Source organism: Ochotona princeps, chromosome 7, assembly GCF_030435755.1.
Source record: "Ochotona princeps isolate mOchPri1 chromosome 7, mOchPri1.hap1, whole genome shotgun sequence".
Classification (NCBI taxonomy): domain Eukaryota; kingdom Metazoa; phylum Chordata; class Mammalia; order Lagomorpha; family Ochotonidae; genus Ochotona; species Ochotona princeps.
Window position 1 is genome coordinate 72948913 of NC_080838.1, and position 23036 is coordinate 72971948.

Below are 23036 nucleotides of genomic sequence, written 5' to 3' on the forward strand. Positions count from 1 at the left end.
TTTTTAGGGTTATTAAAATATAAATCAAGGGAAGAAAAACACAGGATGGTAGAGGCTGTTTCTAATAGAGGTAAAAGTTTACCCTTTTATTAGTCACTCAGTTTTCTAATAGTTATTAATGCCCAGTGCTGGACTAGGCACAGAATTGGAAGGATTACTAAGCCACAATTTCCACTCTTAATAAATCATTCTGGTGAGGTCTGTAGACCAGCAGAGAAATATACATGCACATACACACACAGGATGAAAACAGACGCATGGAAAGCAGTTACCTGACTAGCATTTCAATAGTTGTTGGAGTTGCATGTGATTCATGTCTTGTGTCTAATTTAGTGTCCAAACAGGACACTTGAAGGCCCAGCTGAAGGGTCTTATTGGAGATACTATATTGGTAATATGAAGAGGAGAAAGAGGTATTAAAGCAAAATATCTAAATTATTTTTTTATAAAAACAAATTCCTTAAATGAGCATCAAATTACTGATTTTTAACTCTTGGTATAGTCTCTCACAGATTTTAGCTTTGTCTGTGCCTTCATGTAATTTCAAAATATTCTGCTTAATGTAGAGGGAAAAACCGTGCTTTGTTGTAAGCAGGTAGAATTCTGATTTAGCCGCATTTCTTAACACATTGCATGAAGGATGTATGCTTGAGGAATTCTAGATAATTGCAAGTATTAGACATTGAATTTCTGCTGTATTCTACGCCCTAATTTTCAGAAGTACTCCTCTTAAAATCTAGATTGATTAGTGAGCACGTTGCTCTAATTATTCCGAACACCAGATATAATGATTTTCTGTTATTGAAATGCCCATCACCCACTGGCTTAAAACAACACACATCCACTACCTCACAGTTTGTTGATGAGAAGTGTTACTGTCTGCGTTGCTTCCCAGTGGTTCTGGCGTGAAATCTGCTGCCGTTAGTGTTTCTGCCTCTTCATGCTCCAGTTCTCCAGCGTCAGTCAGAGCTACCAGCTGGCATGTGGGTCAGGTTTCTCTTGCCTCTTCTGTTACTCCTTGATTCTTTGACCTCAGTTTTTAAGGATATTTAGAATTAGATTGGGACAACTTCAATAGCTTACCCCCCACCACCTTTCCAGGATCTATAACTTTATCACACTTCATCTTTCCAAAATTAGATTGGTAATAATAATTTCAAAGCAGAGAAGAAGTAATTCTGTATGCTTTTGCTTCTTGGTTGTTAATAGACAAAGCCATGTATTTTTTTTTTTTCTTTTCAAAAGATGCTTTGGGAGCATATGAAAGTTATCAGTGAAAAGCTTGCATTTAACTTACAGAAAGAGCTGATATTGAGAGCATCCTTACTTTTTGAGAAATTGGGATGTAAAGAATCCTGCAGGATGAATAAGAATAGTTATGATTGAGAATTTCAATGTTTTGCAACTCTTTAAATCTGTTTCGTTTTGCTAAAAATTCTGGTATTTATGATTTTCTTTATTTTAGGAAGCAAACAAAAAAAGAAGCTCCCAAAAGGTAAACAAGATTCTAAAGAGAAGCGTGTTTTCAGTGAGTCCAAAAACAGACTTGTAGCTGAGGAAGTGACTTTGACTGTCATGAGAAGTCAAAGAATTTCCAGGCATCCATCTGATTGGTGGGTGGTAAAATCGCAGGACAGTAAGTATTTTTATTTAACTGATATTCTTTGAGAGCTCTCAGGAAATCACTGTATAAAGAGCTTTATATTTGACATATATTTTTTTAAAAGTTTTCATTTCTTTTTATTAAAAAGGCAGATTTACACACACACAGAGATCTGCCCACTCCTTCTCTCCTCAAATGGTCACATGGCCAGAGCTGAGGCAGTCTGAAGTCAGGAGCCAGGAGCTTCTTCCGAGTCTCCCACGTGGGTGTGCAGAGACCCAAGGACTTGAACAATCTTATGCTGCTTTCCCAAGCACTAAGCAGGGAGCTGGATTGGAGGTGGAGCAAGTGGAGCATGAACCAGTGTCCCTGCGGAATGCCAGCACTTACAGGCGCAGGATTAACCTACTGAGCCCTGTGTCGGTCCCTGTGTATTTGACTTATATTCACATTATCCAAAGAAATTTCACCAGAACAAAGCTAAACTGAGTCATCAGTAACGACATTCAATCAGTTATAGAGAAATTCTTGAAATGCTAACATATCTAATATTCCAGGTATTGTGATACAAATGCAGAAAAGCAGATCCCAAACCAAAAGTATCTGATGCAGGTGCAGGGTCCCCAGGCTTTGGGCCGTCCTCCACTGCTTTCCCAGACCACAAGCAGGGAGCTGGATGGGAAGTGGGGCTGTTGGGATTAGAACCGGAGCCTATATGGGATCCCGGTGTGTGCAAGGTGAGGACTTTAGCCACTAGGCCACCGTGCTGGTCCCCCCGCCTTTTTTTAATAGTAATTTGTTTTATTTGTGATAATGTTTACATGGTTGAGAGGGATGCATGCCCATATGGACCATCGATTAGGGTGGGGGAGGGTCGAGGAATGTAGGAAAGTGGATGAGACAACTACCTCCAATCTCCTTTTTGCTTCCTGTATCTGGGGAAGGCGAGGAGAGAAGCGGGAGAGGGCCGCCTCCAACAGCCCAGCCACATCCATACCCAGATATGGGGGATGGCTGCTGGGTGTCATCCCAGGGAGCCTGATATGGAGCATATTCTGAGGGTACTGCTTAAGTGGTTTAGATAGTTTTGAGATGCTGTTGATTTCGATGCTGCAAGGTTGAGGAAATCCTTGCAAGGTCTTTTTGCCAACATAGTCCACCTTATAGTGTTGATTTACCCAGATACTTGCTGTCAAAGCTTTACTTGAAGAGCTGTCCAACTTGTTCTTTTCTCTGTGGTACTAGACATTTTCTGCAGGCCGCAATGAACTGGTTGCCATGTCCCCCATGAACATCTGGGCATGCCATTCACTGCACAGGTCTCAGCAACTGTGGAGACCCAGTTCTGACGCATCCTATGATTTTCACAGTGGTTGGAGTTCTGAGTCCAGTGATCCTCTTGGAGGGGTACCCAAAGAAACCTCACTAGAGGTGACCTCAGTCTGACTTCTGTGTTTGCCACCCAGTGTGGGATCCGGCTCAGTCCATCACCCAACCCGCATCAGCCTACATACACAGTGATGGCTGAAGCCACCTGGTCGATTCTATCCCTGGCCCCATCTCATATGCAAACCAGTGGATGCTGTGACCAAGCCTAACTCTACCCACCATACACTCAGCTCTCACGCACACTAGTGGGAACTGCAGCCTACTTGAAGTGACCCCCCCATAACCACTGCCAGGCCCGTACCCAGCACTGGGTCCTGCACGTGCAATAGTGTTACAGACTGGTCTAGTCTGTCCTGCCTCCCATTTGGCTCTCATACGTATCAATGGGCATTGGAGCCTAACTCAGCCCAACCAATCCCACTTTCCAGCTCACACTAATACTGACAGCTACCACAGTCTATCCAACCATGCCCTTCCCCACTCCTGGTTCTCATGTACACCAGTGGGAGCTGCAGCCCATCAGAGAGGTTACCACAACTTCTCCTCGAGGCCCACTCCAAACCCTGGACCTTGCACTTTCCAGGTGGTTCTCCGTTCTAGCCTGACATGACTTGCCCCCAGTTCCAGCACCTGTCAACCGATGCAGCAACGCCCAACCAGTCTGTACTTAATCTGGCTCATGCACCAGAGGATACAGTTGCTTCTTCCAGGTCTCCCATGTGGGTGCAGGATCCCAGGGCTTTGAGCCCTCTTCTACTGCTTTCCCGGACAACATGCAGAGAACTGGATAGGAAGTGGAATAGCCGGGACGTGAACCAGTGCTCATATTGGGGTCCTGGTGCTTGCAAGGCAAAGATTTAGCCACTGAGCCATCGTGCCAGGCCCAGGCCCATGACTTAAGATTGCCTGGTTTGTATAGGTACTCTTCGAGTGGTAAACACCAAAATTGTAGACTCCCTGAAAGAAAGTATTCAGCACAGACCATATTTTTTGAATGGTTTATTTAGGCATAGTAAACCATACTTAGTAGAAAATGATACAGAATTCAAATTTCCAGACATAACCCAAAAGTTCCTTTTATTAATAGTTCTTTCCAAGAATAGTATTCTAAGGCTGGTAAACTAACTGTTGTGTAATGTGTAACATGTATTGTTCTAGAAAAATCCTTTTTTGAGGATTAAGATTGGTAGATAAATAATATCTATAAATGTAAACATTGTTGATTGAGGACAGTTTAGATCAACTGAAATATTAGTACAAATATGGCACTACCATGAAGCCATCTGCTGTGAGTTACTGAATTATTATAACTATTGAGTCACTGGGATTCTTGACTAATAGCAGCAGGTAAGTCCTTCTAGGATTTTGGAATCAAATCTGGGTTTAAATTGTGACTCTTTCAATGTTGTACAAAGCACTTTTTTCATTTGCTCACTTTTACATGTCATTAATATCTACCTCATTTAGTTTTTCTACAGATTTAATCAATATAGTAGGTGGGTTATAGTTAATACTGAAATGTTAGCTATTAATGTTACTGCATTTGGGAAATCACTTTTTCTGTTCTACGTTGCCCAAGATGCTATATTACGACTGTGAACATACACCAAAGAAAAATCATACAAATCTTTCATAAATGTGCAAAAACTCCTATTAAAAGGAATGTATAGTAGTCCTGAGCTAGATGTTTCTGACCAAGCTAGGTGTCACAGAAGACTGTCATGTATTACGAAAAGTCCTTCATTTAATAGAAGAAATTGAAGTCAAGTAAAAAAAAAAAGTAATAATAGTAATAACAGGACCTGCCCCAAGATCGTTACGTTTTTGAACTCCTGCACTGCCCCCCCCCCCCATGCCTGTAGTGCGCATTTGCCAAGCGTGCCCTTTCATCTACATGGAAAGGCTTTTGAGAGCTTATTCTTAGGTAGGCATGATGGAAGGAGCACCAGAAGTAATGCCAAGCAATGCAGGTAAGGCACAGCAGTTGAAAACAGAAGGAACATTCTGTCTCAGGGTTGTGTGAGTTCAGGCCCTGTACTTAGTCGTGCCACCTAGAAAGTGAATACTTTGTTCTGTTGTCCACCAGAGACTATTTTTGCTTCACCATAGTCATGCCCGTATTGTAAAGCATTAGGAATTTGAAGACAAATAAAATGTCAGTCAGTTTCTTGAACTGGAAGAGATAGAGCTCAACAAACAACTGTGTAATAAAATTATGAAAGTAGTGAGAGAGTCAACCCTGCAACGTGAAAGCTGGGGAGAGCTTCCGGAAGAGTGAATCAGGAATTAGCAAGGTGATTGGTGGGGTAAGGAGGAAGGATGGAGTGTTGCCGGCACAAGTAGCCTGTGTCGTGGTCTGGAAGGGCGAGTGGAGAACAGACTGCCAGGTGATTCTTTTTTTTTTTTTTTTTTTTTTTTTTAAGATTTTATTATTATTGGAAAGCCGGATATACAGAGAGGAGGAGAGACAGAGAGGAAGATCTTCCATCCCCAAGTGAGCCGCAATGGGCCGGTGCGTGCCGATCCGATGCCGGGAAGCAGGAACCTCTTCCGGGTCTCCCACGCCGGTGCAGGGTCCCAAAGCTTTGGGCCGTCCTCGACTGCTTTCCCAGGCCACAAGCAGGGAGCTGGATGGGAAGTGGAGCTGCTGGGATTAGAACCGGCGCCCATATGGGATCCCGGGGCTTTCAAGGCGAGGACTTTAACCACTAGGCCATGCCGCCGGGCCCCGACTGCCGGGTGATTCTGACATCACTGGATTAGAGACTGCGCTTGGGGAATCCATGCTGCAGAGAAGCTGCAAATAGTTTAGTACTGCTTGCTGGATGTGTTCAGAAATATCGTTAATGAATAGTACCTTTAGATGTTGAAATAAATTAATTTTGAAGGTATTTGGACTTAAAAGATTTAAACAGGGTTGTAGTGATCCAGTTTTTTTCCCTAAAGATTCTTGAAGCCATGTAAAGAATGGATTATGGAACAAGGCTAGAGAAGGCTCTCTCTTTAAGTAGAAGATGAAGTTCTAGATCTACGTACGTGGCACTTCTGCTTGAAACATTCCATTTTCCTCATTGCATGCACATAGCTAACTTTTGATTCTTGCTCTGGAAGTGTTCTCTAACTTTCAAGTCTTTTTTTTTAAAGATTTATTTATTTTATTACAAAGTCAGATATACAGAGAAGAGGAGAGACAGAGAGGAAGATCTTCCGTCCGATGTTTCACTCCCCAAGTGAGCCGCAACGGCCGGTGCTGTGCTGATCCGAACCCGGGAACCAGGAATTTCTTCCTGGTCTCCCACGCAGGTGCAGTGTCCCAAGGCATTGTGCTGTCCTCAACTGCTTTCCCAGGCCACAAGCAGGGAGCTGGATGGGAAGTGGAGCTGCCGGGATTAGAACCGGCGCCCATATGGGATCCTGGTGTGTTCAAGATGAGGACTTTAGCCACTAGGCCATGCCGCCGGGCCCAAACTTTCAAGTCTTAACTGATGTTAAAAAGCTGTTTTAATAACCCACATCATGATGAGGACTTCTGGTCATGACAGGCAGGAGAGTTTGAAAAGAGCAGATTTAAAAAGCATTCAGGAAGTACAACTAATCAGGACTTAGGGACTGATTCTGGCTACAGGCACAATGACTCCGTTATTTGAATAACTCAGTTTTTTTGATTCGCATATCTAGATAGCTACCCTTTTTTATTACGATAGGAATAAAACAAGAGGCAGATATGAGAAAGAGTGGTAGGTGGATTTTAATTTTAAAATGGATTTAGCTTGTGAGATTGTGTGTGTGTGTGTGTGTGTGTGTGTGTGTGTAAATGTAACTGTGACTGGTTATCTGGGGCCCAGTCATCTAGGCAAATGTTGCAGTAATTTTAGGTTTTCATTGAATGTTCAGGTCCTGTTCACAGCAATTGTTCTCCAATAAGAAATGAATTACCAGTGCATCACAGCAGTAGACAGAAACCTGCTAAGAGAGCAAACCAGTCGTCCAAGAATACTGGGAAGAAAACTGCCCCACCTAAAAGACAGAAGACACGTGTGCAAGGCAGCTCACGGGTACAGAAGACTGTAAATGATGAAGATTCTAAAGTTCTCTCGGTCCGTGATGAAGTTCCCAATTGTTCCCAGAGTGATGAGCCAATGGAAAATGATGAGTCACACTTGGCTAAGAAGAAAAAATCCAGTTGTTCAGGGTAATGTCTGTTACATGTACTGTACAGTTACTTTTATTGTTCAGTATTTGATAGTATATCAGCATTATTTAATCATTTATAGAGAAGCAATGTTAGCATAAAGGGCTCTGGTCTCTGATATATATGGTAGCACATCCAGACTTTGCCATTAGGTCATGATACACGGATACGGAGCAGTGCTCTGAACTTGTGTCCTAACACAACGGGGAATAATCAGAGAACCTGGGATTTTGAGTATTAAATTTACTAAATGAAGTATTGTTACTGAAAAGTTCCTTGCTTTTTGAAGACATTGTGATGAGAATTCTGTAACATAAAATTCATTCTTAGTCATTTTTCAGTAATAGTTGTTGAGTTGCTTTTAATTAATATTGTGATCTTAGTAATTAGGAAGTCATATATCTTTTAATACTTTACGACTTTTGATGTTCCCTGTGTGCTGATTATCACTAGTGACATTAATGAGATCTCATCAGTCCCAACAGCCTACTGAGGAAAGTAAATAGTTTTTATGCAGTCTTGCTTTTTGCCATAGAATGCATTGAATAAACATTTTATAAATTCTTTGTATGCAAACAGCAAGGTTCTGAGAATTGAAATAAATAGCTGAATTACTTGAAATATATTAGTGTATATCATTATAGGATACAAAGACAACAAAGAAACCCAGTACACAGTCAGCTTAGGTTTTACCGATCATTTCCCTGTTTCTTAAATTTGTATTCCTATATAGGGTAGGGACAGATAGAAAGAGAGACCATTTGAATCTGGTTCACTGGTTTGCTCCCCAGATGCCAGTAGCAGCCTGGTCTGGGCCAAACTGAGTGCAAGAGCCCGGACTCATTCCAGGGCTCCATGTGATGGCAGGGACCTCAATGTTTGAGCCTTCACCACTGCTTCCCAGGGTGTGCGTTAGCCACAGCTGCAGCTGGACCCAAACCCAGGCTCTGATGTAGAAAACAGCAGCATCTTAACTACCATTATGAAGCACTTGCCCTGACCACTGTCACTTCTGCTTTCCTTTTGTTATTGAATATGATGAAAAATGTGTGAAGAATGTGTTTTTTTCACTGCACAGTCTCTTTTACTTCTTTTGATTCTGTTGAAAGTCCCTGGGATGTAATAGTGCATTTCAGAAATAGATTGTTTCTAAGAAGTATGTCATGTGTGCATGTATTTGAGGTAAACTGATTAGCTGACTACCAAAGAGTGAGTTAGATCCCTCCCCCAACACCTCTCTTCTCCTTGTATCAGAGAAAACAGTTGCAGTTTTCTATAAATCTTCCAGTAAACTGTACTGTATTGAATGGTAAAATGTTGCTTTTAGGGACGTCTCTCAGAGTCCATCTAAAATCAGAACTCTGATTAGCTCCAAGTTCCATCCTAAGATTGTTGTAAGTTCCAGGACCATAACAGGGTATTCTGATATTTTTTTATAGTCGATACATATTGTCCATATTATCACCTATTACTTTTAAAATATTTTTCAAAGACGTAAAAACGTTTCTAAATTTCTAATTTTTGTAGATCTACGGAGAGCTCAAAGGACCAAGACAGTGTTATGACGGCACAAGATACTTGTCTAAAATCTCAGAATAATGAATGCAAAGCTTCCACAGAGCTTACGTTGGATTCTGTAGAACCTAAACGTTTGGTTTTGGAAGAAAGGTATGCATATATTCTAAGGATAACAATGTTTACTTTATTATAATAATGTTTATTATTCATCCTTTACTTTGTAACAAATTACTCAAAACCTAACTTTTGTTAGGAGTTTGAAAACATTTGTTGTTTCTTAGTTTCTTTTTGTCAGAGATCTGGGAGGGACTGAGCTATTTAGTTCTACCTCAGGGATTCTGACTGGGTGGTGCTGTCATAGCACACTGCTTGGTGTATTACCTGACTTGTCACAAAGCATGTGATCTAAGAGTAAGTGTGACTGTCACATTCCTGTCATGATTTAGTCTTGGAAGTTGTACACTGTCGCTCCTGCTTGATTCTGACCATTAGAAACAGGCCACTGATTACCACATTCAAGAAGGGGGCAGTGAGACCCACCTCTTGAAAAGAGGGATATGGAAGAATGTTTTTTATATTATATTTGAGGCCACATAGTCTTTCACAAAATGAATACATGCTAAATTATAGTGAATACTCAGACTTTCATGAAATGGCTAAGATTACTATTTATGTGGATGTGTCTATGCTAATCCTGGGCTGAGGAAAAAAGCCAAAAGATACAGGACTTGAATGCTGGGATCATGTCTGATGATTTCTAGAACACATCTTAAATTCTGCGTGAATTTGGATATCGTTTCTAGCTTTTTTCTTGTAATCTGATTTTATCAAAGGATGCTATTATTTGAGTTAGTTAATTTATCTGTGAGTTTAAAGGTTAAAATAATCAAATTTTATAGCCATTATAGTCATGGGATTAAATGTAGTGTTTTATGCTTCAAGGCAGTACATTCTTGGTGACTTGTCATAACACAGTTGATTTTATAAGAAATATTTAATTACCAATCTTATATACATTATATATGTGTATATGTAAGTCCAAATTGTGTGTTTATTTATTTTTGTTTTTAGTGGACCTCTCAGGCACAAGAGTAATTTAATCTCCAGAGAGAATAATTCTGATGTAGATGAGGAAGAAGTTCAGGGTATTTTAGGTAAGTTATTATTTATTTTTTATAGATTTGATTTTTTTTGTTGCATTATAAATATGAAGTTAAGTATACTCAGTTCTGCCCAAATTGTCACTAGTGGCAAATGTGCATTAGACTCGTCCTTACAATTAGAGATTTTTAAGACCCTGTAATTAGAAAGAGAAATAAAGGGCTGGCAGTTGTCATAGCATGCTGACCTCTCTGCCTGCTGGCGCTGAATTCCCAGGTCGGCACTGGTTCATGCTCCGTCTGTTCCATTTCCCACCCAGCTCCTTATTTATGGCCTAGGAAAGCAGTGGATGGTAGCCCGAGTCCTTGGATTCCTGCATCCATGTGGGAGACCTGGAAGAAGCTCCTGGTTCCCAGCTTCAGACCTGCCCAGCTCTGGCCATTGCAGCCATTTATGGAGTAAACCAGTTGGATGGAAGATGTCACTCTGTCTCCCTCTCTTCCCTCCTCTTTAACCCCCATAATGCTGTTTTCTACATAAAATATATAAAATTTTTTTTTAAAGAAAAAAAAGGTGGGGAGGAATGAGCAATGGTTTTTCTTTTGCTAAGTCAATGAAATTTTGGTGTTTAAAAGAATCTACTACAGGGGCTAATCCTCCACCTGCAGATGCTAGCATTCCATATGGGTACTGTTCTAGTCCTAGCTGTCCTCTTCCCATCCAGCTCCCTGCTTGTGGCCTGAAAAAGCAGCGGAGGATGGCCCAGGTCCTTGGGAGACCTGGATGAAGCTCCTGGCTCTAGGCATCAGATCAGCTTGTTTGGGGAGTGAACTAGCAGGTGGAGATGTCTCTCTTTGGTCTTCCCTGTCTCTCTGTAAATTTTATGTATTGAATAGATTTGAAGTTTATCCTATTCATACTGAAGCTTGTCTTTCAGTCATTTTGTACTGTTTTTCATGCACTTAAAGGATATATTCAGCTTTTTTAATGATTTACTTTTGCTTAAAAGAGTTACAGTGAAAGAAAGACAGAGAATCTTCCTTCAGTTGGCTCACTCCCCCAATGGCCACAACAGCCAGGACTGAGCCAAACTGAAGCCAGGATCTAGGAGCTTCTTCTGGGTCTTCCATGTGGGCGGAGGGACTCAAAGCTTTGGACCACCTTCTGCCGCTTTCCCAAGCCATTAGTGGGAAGCTGGATTGGAGGTAGCTGGGATTTGAACTGTATCATTGAGGGATGCCTGTGTCACAGGCAGATTAATGTGATAGATACACTACTTCACCAAACCCTGAATACTATGGATTTTTGTGGGTTTTTTGCCTTCATAATTTATTAATTGTTTTTTCCTTTAAAAATGTTTTCTTCTTTTTTCTCGGCCTTTATTTTCCCTTATAACTTGAATGCTTTCCACTTTTTATTTGGTAAAAGAAAAGCAGCAAATTTTCCTGAGCATGGTTTTGGCTTTATTTTACAGATTTTGATATGTACAAATATTGTAATATATTCTAACTTATAGGTATAATTTTTCATTGACCCCAGAAGTTATTGAAAGACTGCCTTAGTCAAAAGACTGTTCTTCAGTCACATAATGCAACGTAATTAATTAAAAAAAAAAATAAAAGACTATTCTTCAGGACCAAGGGCCTGGAATTGAATCATACTCTGTTGTTGCCTAGCTATGTTATCTTGAGTAGGAAATAAACACCTGGTGTGGGCTTTTTTGGAAAATTGCTTTATGTTGGTGTTAATATTTTCTGACTTCATTTAACCATTTGAGGAGAACATGGCTTATATTTAATACTAGAAATTTTTAATGATTTTAAAGATTTTTATAGGAAAGGTAGATTTAGGGGAGACAGAAAGATCTTCCATCCACTGGTTTGCTCCCCAGATGGCCGCAACAGTGAGAAATGATATAATCAGGAGCCAGGAACTTCTTGTGGGTCTCCCACGCGGGTGCAGGGTGCAGAGGCCTTGCACGATTGCCGAACTGCTTTCCCAGGCCACAAGCAGGGAGCTGGGACATGAACTGATGTCCAGGGATGTCAGCTCCTAAAGGTGGAAGGCTAGCCTGTTAAACCACAGTACCAACCCCAGTTTTCATATTTTTCCATCAGTACTGGGAAACGAGGGTGAATTTTCTATACATTTATAGGTTGAAAAATGTATCTACAAGTTATTTTTCTGATGATGTAAGTAGATTTACCTTTTTGACTATAGTTTGAATATTTATGAAAATCATTCTTTTTTAATTTTATGCATTTTATGCAATGTTATGTAACACTCTTAGTGGATACCGCACAATAAAACTGGCTAAAATTCTTGCCTTCTGAGAGCGTACTTTCTGGAGGGGTAAGACTGGCAAACTATAAATAAGAACAGGACCCATCACAGTGGCTGGGTTGGCTGATCCTCCCTCTAAAGTGCAGGGATCCCATATACGTGCTTGTTTGTGTCTTGGCTACTCCACTTCCCATTCAACTCCCTGCTTGTGACCTGAGAAAACCAGTAGAGGATTTCCTAAAGCCTTGGGACCCGACATCCAGAAGAAGCTCCTGGCTTCAGATTGGCTCAGCTCCAGCCGTTGCAGCTACTTGGGGAGTGAACCAGAGAGTGAAGATCTTTTTCTTTGTCTCTCCTTCTCTCTGTAAATTTGCCTTTCCAATAAAAATAAAGAAAATTTTTAAAGATTTTTTTTAACATTAACATCCATCATATATATAACAGCTAAGTACAAACTTAATATCAAAGTTTCTATGCAGTTACATCCTGTTTAACATTGACAGACATAAATTGATAAAGTTTTTTGGGGAGACAATTAAGCCACAATTAAACTTTGTAGTATATAGTGATTAAGCATGGTTTTATAGAACTTTGCATTTTAACAATTGAACAATAGAAAAGTTTTAGGCAGGTAAGCAGGGAAATCCCCAACAACCCAGTGAGTGAGAAGGAGTTTAACTCTACATCCTACCTAGTAAAGTCTAGGAGAAGCAAATAGGGAGCCTGACCAGTAAGTACAGGCTGAACGATTATAGGCTAATTGGCCATTTCCCTTGGCTGTTTCAGACTTTTTATATCTGTATCTATGTCTCTCTCTGTCTATCTGAAAAGCCAGATGGGAAGCCTGATCAGTAAGGTACAAGCTGCATTATTATCAACTATCTGACCTTTGTTTATCATTTGTTTTGTGTTGAAAATTGAAAAATGAAATAGGTGTTTAGGATGGAAAATCAAAGTTAACGTTTTTAGGTAAAGACAGAGAAGATCTCACTGAATAGTGGTTATTTTAGCAAAAAAAGGAAGGAGTAAGACAGCAAAACCATACAGCTGTCTTGGTTATGGTGGCCCCTCAGAGGGGGATTAAAGAATTGACATTTAATGTGATCAAGAGTCTGTCCCGATGGAGAAACACTAAAGCACCACCAAGCTAGAGGAGAGGATGAGAACGTAGAAGATGATGTCACCAAGGTAACAGTGACGGATCACCTAGGCTGCTAAAGGCTCTTGTAAGGTCGTCTTTTACTGAGTGACATGGGGAGCCACAGGCAGCTTGGAGCATGGCAGAGATCTGAGCTTCCTTTTATTAGTAAAATCATTGCAGCTCTTCTGTTGAGAGTGGAGTGATAGGGTGAGAGGGTAGGGAAAACGTGGAAGCCAGAATAGTTGGTGAGATATGGAAATAATTCTATTGAAAGATGGTGTTAGTGGTAGGAGGTGGAGAGCAGTAGGATTTCAGTCAGATTTGTTGTTTATTAGTATTTATTTGAAAGGCTGAATAGAAAGACCTCTTCTATCTTCTGGTTCACTCTTTACTGGCTGCAATGTTCAGGACAATGCCAGGCCGAAGCAGGGAGCCTGGATTTTTTTTCTGTGTCTCCCATGTGGGTGTGAGGGCCTAAGGATCTGGGCCATCTGCTGTTTTCCCAGTTATGGTAACAGACAGTGGGAGCAAAAGCAGAGTAGCTGGTACTCGAGCTGGTGTCCACACGGGATGCCCACACTGTAAGACAGCAACCTAATCTGCTGCACCACCATGCAGGCTCCTACTTGTGCCCCAGGCACCTGTGTTGGAGACCAGAATGAAGCTCCTGTTCTCGGACTGAGCCAGCTCTGCCACTGTGGCCATTTAGAGAGTAAACTAGCAGATCTAAGATCTCTGTGTGTGTCATACTGTCTCTGTAACACTGTCTTCAAAACAAATCAGAAGGGGGAAAAAAAAGCTGGTTCCTTTTATCCTGAATATATTTACTTGTTAGCTTCTGTGACTTTACCTGCCGCCTCTAAGCCCCACTGATGTAAAAATTTCAGCAAAGACAAGACTTCTAGTGTTAGCAGGATTGCACAGAAAATTGATTTTTTGTTTGCTAACAGCATTATTGAAATAGGCTCTGTACCATATTCATACAACTAACCCATTTACAGTGTAAACAGTTCAGTGGTGTGTAATCAACGTCATAGTTACTTTTAGAACTTTTTCTTCACCCTAGGAAAGAAACCCCATACTCTTCAACAGTCACCTTCAGGCAATCACAGATTTACCTTCTTCTAAAGTTCTTCTATGTGTGTGTTCATTTGCTAAGGATAATTGAAATAGTGCTGCAAAATATCTACTGTTTTCTTTACATTCATTTCTCAGAATTATTTTGCACTTCAGTTCTTGGTGCTAGGTTTTATTTTATTGACTTCAGTCTTCTGAAGCACATAGGAATACTTGCAGTGTATTGGTGGTGGTTTTTTTTTTGCATCAAACTAAGAAAAACTAAAGTATAATAGAAGTCATTTAAATACATTCAGTCTACAGATTCCTTATAAATTACTAGTATCAATATTGGAAGAGAAAGACAACACAGAACTCATGATAGCTTATCAGCATTATTGGTATACGTGTTTACCTTTGCATCGGCAAGAGCAGTCTAGAGTAGTCTTAAGACTAAAGTGACTCAGTCATTTATGCTCCTGTCTTAGCACTCTCAAGAATCCCATATGTAATATAGATAGTATCAAGGCTGCATTTGAATGGCCCATTCTTTATTGACTTTGAACTTAAGACAAATGTCTGCCTTCTTCTAAAAACATAGAACAGATTTGTGTGTCATCATTGTACAAGGTCTATGCCAGTCTTTGTATCATTTAAATTTTAGTAGCTAAAGCAAACACACTAATCTAATCTGATCTTCATGAATGTGCCTAGACAAGGACATTAAATTTTTGATCCCTGGAGTTTCTTCCAAACCAGAAAGTTTATATTTAATTTAGTCATTCTTAATAATTTAATAACTCTTTAACAACATAATGATTGAATTTTACTTATTATGTTTTTTTATGTTTCAAGGCTTTGTGGGTTGATTTAGCTATGCAGATTTTAATTGTCACTCTTGAATTTGTAGTTATGTTCAAGCTACTGAATGGACTGAAGTCATATGAAAATCCAAGGTGACTTCATGATTTCTCTACTTGGCACCCAGCTAGTGCAGGTGGAATGTTGAGGCCTAGCCAAGCATCTCTTTTCATCCACACGCTGTTCTTGGGTTTCCTCCCAGCATGGAAGTCTCAGAGTTGTCAGGCTTCATATATCACTAACGTCTTACCCTAGGTGAAATCCCTGATGTAACCTACATAAATAAAGCTTAGCCTTCAAACTCTCAGAAAGTCATTTCTGCCGTGTTCTATTAGTCAAATATATCATTAAGTTCAGGCTTAAAGTTGAGAACAGCTCTCAGTGGCCAAATTCATTACACTTACACAATTTTAAAGCTTTAAAGAAAAAGATCATAAATTACACTCTTAGCACATTGCTTATTCATTTTCCTGTTCCACATTTTTATCACATATTTCACTTGTTGAAAAGCAATGGATAACCTGCTTTTTTGTTATTGTTTAAGTAGTTATGCTTTTTGAAAGATTTGATTTTTATTTGAAATCCAGAGTTTCAGAGAAGAGAGACAGAGATCTTTCACCTGCTGATTCACTCCCCAAATGTCCACAATAGTTGGAGCTGAGCAGATCTGAAGCCAGGAGCCAAGAGCTTCTTCACATGGATGCAGGTGCCCAAGGACTTGAGCCATACCCAACTGCGTTTCTAAGCCATAATCAGGGATCTAGATCTGAAATAGTTAACCAGGACTCGATGGCATCTGTATGAAATGTCTGTGATGTTGATGCAGCAGGCGGAAGCTAAGCTTGCTATGCCATGGCGTTGGCCCTGTTAGGCTTTTTAAGATACATTCCTTGTAGCAAGCTATAGTTAAATGATACACTGTTTTTCTTTAGTTTTTATTCCTCAGAAATGAAAAACTAAAGGAATGGTTAAGTTATGGTCACATAAATTTTATTTAAAATATTTATATAAAGTTTATTAAGTAACACTTTAAGTGAGCCTGGGTTTAGCAGATGTTGCTCATGGTATCTTTTTGCAGATGATGAACGAAGGACGTCGGAGAAGAAAATACATCACAAATTAGGTAGGATTATTTTTCTCTTTTACTATTTCCACAGATTAAAATGCTAGTATTAAAATTCTGTTTCCAAACATAACACTTTTCTTCAAGGAAAAAAGTCCTGCTTGTTTTAATTAGTAAATAAGCCAAAATTTCTATTAATTTTTCATGAATTTCATAATAAATCGTTACAATTCCAATAATAATTTCATAGCAGGGACGTAATCCTGTATGTTCTAAGAAGCTAGAATTGTGTTCAGGAAAGTGTAACTGCTAGGTAACTGGTGTTCCTGTCAGGTTCTTCCACTTTGATCCATTTCCTTCCTAAATGTTGTGGCAGCTAGCACGATAAGGAAGGGAAGATGGGAGCTATGGAATCTGCGAAGAGATTCATGTGAGCATCGAGAACTCCTGGCTCCTGAAAAGAGAATTGCCAGTCAGGAGTCATGGGACCTCCCATCCTTGTGATGTTTGCTAGCCTTTGTGTATTTTCCCTGCACTGGAGGTTGAGTACTACTGTATATTGTACTTGCCTTTGAAGAGAACCAGTAGGAATGAAGCTTTCTCTCATTGCCTCAGCCTGTGAGAGAGCCTGCCATACCTCAGTGCTTACTGCTAGTTTCGGAATGAATGGTGAGTGGTGTCAGGTGTGAGTCAAAAGAGTGAAATGTGCCTGAACATGGCCATAAGTATCCAGAGAAGAAAATCCAGCATGGTGCAACAACACCTACTTCTAGTGAGACAGGAACCCTTTAACAAAAAAGAAATATGAGCACTTTCAGAGACTGAATTATTGCATAAAAGACTGTGGTGATAGAAAGCATGATCAGTTAAAGTCAACAGATAGGCTTAAGGAAAAGACAGTCACTGCTGAGAGATGAATTTAACTGGTGTTCAGTATTCCTCTAAACAACAGAAATACAAATGAAAACCATGAGGGTTAAAGACATAGTTTAGGAATACCACAGAACTGAATCTTTTTTTAAAAAGAATACTGAGCAGGATAAGGAAGGACATCTACTAGTAAATACAACCTAACAACTAAAAATAAAAAGGAAAGCGAGGTGATTTTCACTTACATTGTACAGTTACAATGGGAGATTTTAATTGCACCTCTTTCAGAATTAGCTTAGCAAATAAAAATAAACAAGGCCATAGGAATTTGATACGTACTGTACTCAATTTGGAGTAAGAATTTTACATTGTCCCGAGATGAATGTATTTTTATCATTGTCAACCATGGGTATTGTGAAATTTTGAAATCTCTGCCAGTATGTTAACCTGATTTTTCATTGGCATTTCTTTTTTTAGTACCACAATTGTATCTTAAAATTGTTTTTCTAGAGTTTTGTCTACAAGCATTTATATTCTTTTTTTACAGTATTGCCTTCAAACACGCCAAATGTTCGCAGGACCAAGAGAGTACGTTTGAAACCTTTGGAATATTGGCGAGGTGAACGAATAGATTATCAAGGAACACCGTCAGGTAAAATATAATTTATGCTATAAAGCCTATTAATAAACAACAGTGAAGTTTGCTGTAATTTATTTGTGTTTGCTATGTATCAGTCCTGTCCTTCACATTACATGCGTAACACATAACATGCGTATCATCTACCCATAATCTGGTAAGAATTGGGTTCAAATCTGAATTTATGATTACTGGAGATGAAGATTTTTTTGATAAGTGTTTGACTTTTTAGATTTTTTATTTTTATTTTACTTTTTTTCACATTTTGTGACAAACTTTATCATTGCATAAAGTGTTAGATCGGAACATGAGAAAATTACAACTGGTAAAGTTCTTCCAATTATCTGTTTTCTCATTTTTCTACAAAATTGTAGAGGTAAGTAAAAAAAATATTGTGTATTCTTAAAGTTATTTCTTCCCTCTGTTTTATGTAAATCTAAACTCGTGTAGATTGCAAGAAATAGTTCATTGTTAGCTTTTTTAAATTTCTAGTGATGATGTGACTGTTAGTTTCCAGTAACACCAGAGGCAATTCAACCATGCATGATTAATGCTTCTGGATTTAGGGTGGTAGAGGAGTAACTGAAATTGGTTCGTGTTTTATGTTATTTGAACTATTAGCTATAGAATTAACTACTAGTAATGTTTTCTCTGGTACTTTGAAAGGAAGTATGCTACTTCTCTTTTAAAAGTTTTGTTTAGAGCTTTTTTACATTCCTGAGCCTGTTCTTTTACCTGTGTCGTTGTTAAATTTCAGGAGGATTTGTGATTGGTGGAGTGCTATCCCCTGATGCTGTATTACCTAAACGAAAGACAAGAGCAAACGTGGAAAAAGTCAACCAAATGGCTAATGGAAAAAGAATCTGTCTTGATAGTGCTGAAAGAAGTATGAACTTATTCCTGAAAGTAACTCTTAGATTGCTTTGCTTTTTTTTTTTTAAGTTTTATTTATTTATTATCAGAGAGAAAGAACATTGCCATTGACTGCTTATTCCCAGAAAGCCTGCAGAAGCTGGAGCCAGGCCGAGGTGAAACCAGGAGTCTGAAATTCAGCTCACGTTTCCCACGTGGGTGACAGAGAGCTGTGTACCCCAGTGTCTGCATTGTCAGGCAGGTGGATTAGGAGTCAGAGCTGGTTGTTACGCCCATGCATTCTGGTGTGCGGTATGGGTTCTTAAACCAGTGTTTTAACCACTGTGCCCAATGCTTGCCCTAGATTTTATTTTCCAGTAGCATAGTGTTTTGGGGAGAAACTCTTTGTAGAATTTAGAATTTACTTCTAAGGACTTTAGATGTGATACTGTAAATTTTACTTCTTAGTAGATATTTCCACAAATTTCTTTAAAAAATCAGTAATACAAAATCAACAATAGGAAAATAAATAGAAATTTAAGTGCCATTATGTTAAATAACATGTTACTAGATATGATAGTCTCCATTACACAGCTATTATACATCCCCTTAAATGAAAAGCCACAAAACAAAATCAACAACAGGAAGAAAAAAGAAATTAACAACACCATGAAATTAAATAACATGCTACTGAATGATTAATGTGTCGCTGAAGAAATGAAAAAGAAACTCAAGAACCTTCTTGAAGAAAATGATGCTACTGTATGATCTATGAGTCATTGAATAATTTAATCACAAGAAACTGTTTTGAAGAAATGAAAGAGAATATACACAGAATCATTTGATTTGATTATATATGAGTTGACATGTTATAATAGGCTTAAAAAATAGGAAGCTTTAAGTGTTAGTTGGGTTTTGAATTAGAATGTGTATTTGCTGAAGCAGTCATAAAGAAGAGATTATTCTATCCCAGGTCAGCTTTATTTGTTTTCTTTTTTCACTTTTTAAAAATATTATTATTTGAAAGAAATAGAGAAATTAATTTACCATTTCCTGGTTCACACCCGAAAATCCTACAAGAGCCAGGTCTGGGCCAGGTCTCCAAGAACCAGGAACCCCATCTGGGTCTCCTCTGTGGATAGCAGAGACCTAAGTACTTGGCCCAGGCATATTAGCAGGAAGCTGTGCTAGGAGTGGAGGAACCAACACTAGAATCAGGTACTCCAGTATGGGCTGTAGGTACCTCAGGTGGCAGCTTCATTCAGCCTGCCATGTGCTAGGTCAGTGTTCTTTTACACCTTATCTGTAGCTATATTTTGTACTGGATTTTGATAATTGAAAAGAATTTTGAGTAGTTTTATGTTTTGATTCTATTTGTTTTGCAGAGAACAGATTAATGGTAAATCTACATATTCCTCTTGGAAATCCTTGTGAGCCAACCAGCGTAAAGGATCCAGAAACAAGGGAAATTATTCTCATGGGTAAGATAAGGGATGCTGAGTAATGGCTTGGTTATGGGCCTGACCACTTGCCCTTTCGATACTGTCTAGCACTTTCAACCCTGCAGTCTAGAAAAAGGTCTGATTCTAGTAAATAGCCTATGGGCGACGAACCAAGGGCATATCAATAGCACACCACCTCCAGGAGGCATATAAAACTGCATTTATCTTCTGAAGTAAAATTCCTACCAGCATAAATGTTGGTTCCAGGAGTGTTGTCTAGACCCTCTTTGACTCCTTGTGGATGGGGAATTATAGCAAGTTAAAAGTCAGACATTAGATACTCGTATTCATGGGCTAGGCGTGGATTTTGGGTGCTCACTGATGCCCTTCTGGGCCTGTGGATGCTGATAACAGTGCCTGGGATGTAAAACTTTCTAAGGATGAATGACAGGGAATCAGTCAGCCATACAAATGCCAGATTTAACCTTTAATACTGGCACCAGGTCCTTGAGGCCTCCTGCCCCATTAGATGGACTCCAAGCACTGAGACTGAGAGGCCCTGGGAGGTCCAAAGGGATGAGTTATAAGTGGAGTGGAAGTCTAGAAAGTGTTCAGCTATTTACCAAGTATGCAGTATTTACATACAGGAAACACTGTTCTACATCACATCAAACAGGTCAAACCAAGTAGTCAGTCATGTTTTTCCTACTTAAAATTTTGGCTGTGAAATAGGTTTTGTCTGACATCTAAACATCTTAGCAAAGTTCTATATTCAGATTGTTTACTTGGCAACAGATGTGGACGTACAGAGATTCTTTTTAGTGTAAAACCATTGCTGTAATTTATCACTTCAGAAAAGTTGTATTTTTTAAGAGTTCACTTTTTCCTTTTTCATAAATCTACAAGTATATATTCTGTAGTTCTTGGCATCACTAAGATTCCCAAATATCCAGGGGAATAGAGCCAACTACTGATGATAAATGGATGTGTTTGTAGATCTGGAAAGATTTATTAGTAAAAGGAAATTCTTTGAAAATGAGATAGTAACATAATTTCAGTAAATAGTATTTGGAACTCACACCCTTTTTGTACGGATAAATTTTATTATTTATTTGATATTGCCAAGGCAGTGTTTTAGGTTGTATACATTAGCTCTTTACTATTCACAACCTAAAAATGCAGATAAGATACTATTATTTCATTTTATAGAAAAGGAAATTAAGATGAAGAGTGAGATGTAGGGAGGAAACTTATATAACTTGCCTGAGGACACAGAACTGGTTGTAAGAGGTGACTTTGGCCTTGACAGTGTAGCTCCCAAGTCCGTGATCCTAATCTCTTGTCTGTTAGGCAGGCTTGCGTCTGGAAATACGTTCATTATCGCTGAGCAGTAGCATGGCTGTTGCTTAATATTAGTATTACTGCTTTCCTCATAGATCTTGTTAGGCCACGAGATACCTACCAATTTTTTGTAAAGCATGGTGAGTTGAAAGTTTATAAAACGTTGGATACACCTTATTTTTCTACTGGAAAATTGATACTAGGACCACATGAAGAAAAAGGAAAGCAGCATGTTGGCCCAGATATATTGGTAAGTCTGTTTCTCCATTTATTTATGTTTTGCTGTAGGTGCAATTCTGGTTTTTTTGAATTTGATCAATCATTAAAATTCCATTTTCTCAGAAGTGAAATTTACTTCACAGAGAATTTTTTTTTTTAAATTGTTAAATCTGGAGTTAGTCAGCTGATGGTCATTAAACGATCTGTTCTATAAGTGGAACTGTAGCCTTAAGGTGCGAAAGCTTAAGGAACGGTCTACTCAGCCGTAGAATGTAAGCTTTTAAACAAATCACTAGAATTCTAAACAGAATTTATGGACAGTTAGTCTAATTTCACATTTCTCTGATGCTGCATTTAAGAAATGGAAAGGTTGGGCCTGGCACAGTAATCTGGTGGCTAAACTAAACCATGAACGCGCAAGGATCTCTTACGGGCACCGGTTCTTATCCTGGTGTCCCATTTCCCATCCAGTCCGCTGCTTGTGTCCTGGGAAAGCAGTAGAGGATGACCCAAAGCCTTGGGACCCTGCACCTGCATGGGAGACCTGGAAGAGGCTCCAAGCTCATGGCTTCAGATCAGCTCAGCTCTGGCTGTTGTAGCCATTTGGGGAGTAAATACAGCAGACACAAAATCTTCCTCTCTGTTTCTCCTCCTCTCTGTATAGCTGACTTTCCAATAAAAATAAATAAATCTTAAAAAAAAAAAAAAAGAAGTGGAAAGGTCAATAGACTTCAGAAGTTACTTAGGGGAGAGCACTGGATGTCGAGGTTAACCCATCAACTGTGACTGAACCTTGTGTATCAGATTGTCTAGAGTCACACCAGCTTAGCTCTGCTGATGCCACCTGGGATCCAGAGTAACGGCCCAGATATTTCAGTGCCTGTCATCTGCTTAGGAGAGCTGAACAGAATTCCTGGCCTCCACTTTAGCCTGAGTTAGCCCTAGCCATAGAGGTTGTTTGGGAATTAAATCAGTAGCTGGAGGAGTACTCTGTTTCTCATTCTCTATACCGTTCAAATTGGGGGAAAAACCCACAAAACACGTTAGCAGTAGACTCAGGACGAGGCTCAGTGCTTCGTTAAGTACTAAGTAATGTGCAGCAATATGTTACAGGCTGAAGTCAGGAGATTCAAGGGGCTCAGTCTCCTCACTGCCTGTTGAAGAAATATTTGCAACATTGCTCTGTTTTATACATGTGAATACATTTTTTATTCTAAATTTGAAAATTGGGGATTTTGAAAGCATTGGATGTAACATATCAGTTATTTAAAAACATTAAATTTGGGGCTGGTGCCACGGGAGCCCAATCCTGTGCTTGTGGTGCCGACATCACATATGGTTGCTGGTTCGTGTCCCAGCTTCTCCACTTGGTGCAGCGCCTTGCTAAAGGCCAGGAAGAGCAGCCCGCGTGCTTAGGCCCCCACAGCCGCATGATTGACCCTGACAGGCGCCTGGCTCCTGGCTTTAG

At 39.5% G+C, this 23036-nt stretch overlaps 1 protein-coding gene across 1 annotated transcript in view; it reads left to right on the forward strand.

Moving 5' to 3' along the window:
* Positions 1–23036, forward strand: part of CENPC (centromere protein C) — a 58970-nt gene that overhangs the window by 31074 nt on the left and 4860 nt on the right. Inside the window, exons 9-17 of the mRNA XM_004590857.3 lie at positions 1466–1636; positions 6887–7184; positions 8712–8852; positions 9774–9856; positions 16223–16267; positions 17625–17729; positions 18472–18600; positions 19952–20047; positions 21445–21599. Of these exons, the coding sequence (XP_004590914.2) occupies positions 1466–1636; positions 6887–7184; positions 8712–8852; positions 9774–9856; positions 16223–16267; positions 17625–17729; positions 18472–18600; positions 19952–20047; positions 21445–21599 (1223 nt within the window). The remainder of the gene's footprint in view (positions 1–1465; positions 1637–6886; positions 7185–8711; positions 8853–9773; positions 9857–16222; positions 16268–17624; positions 17730–18471; positions 18601–19951; positions 20048–21444; positions 21600–23036) is intronic.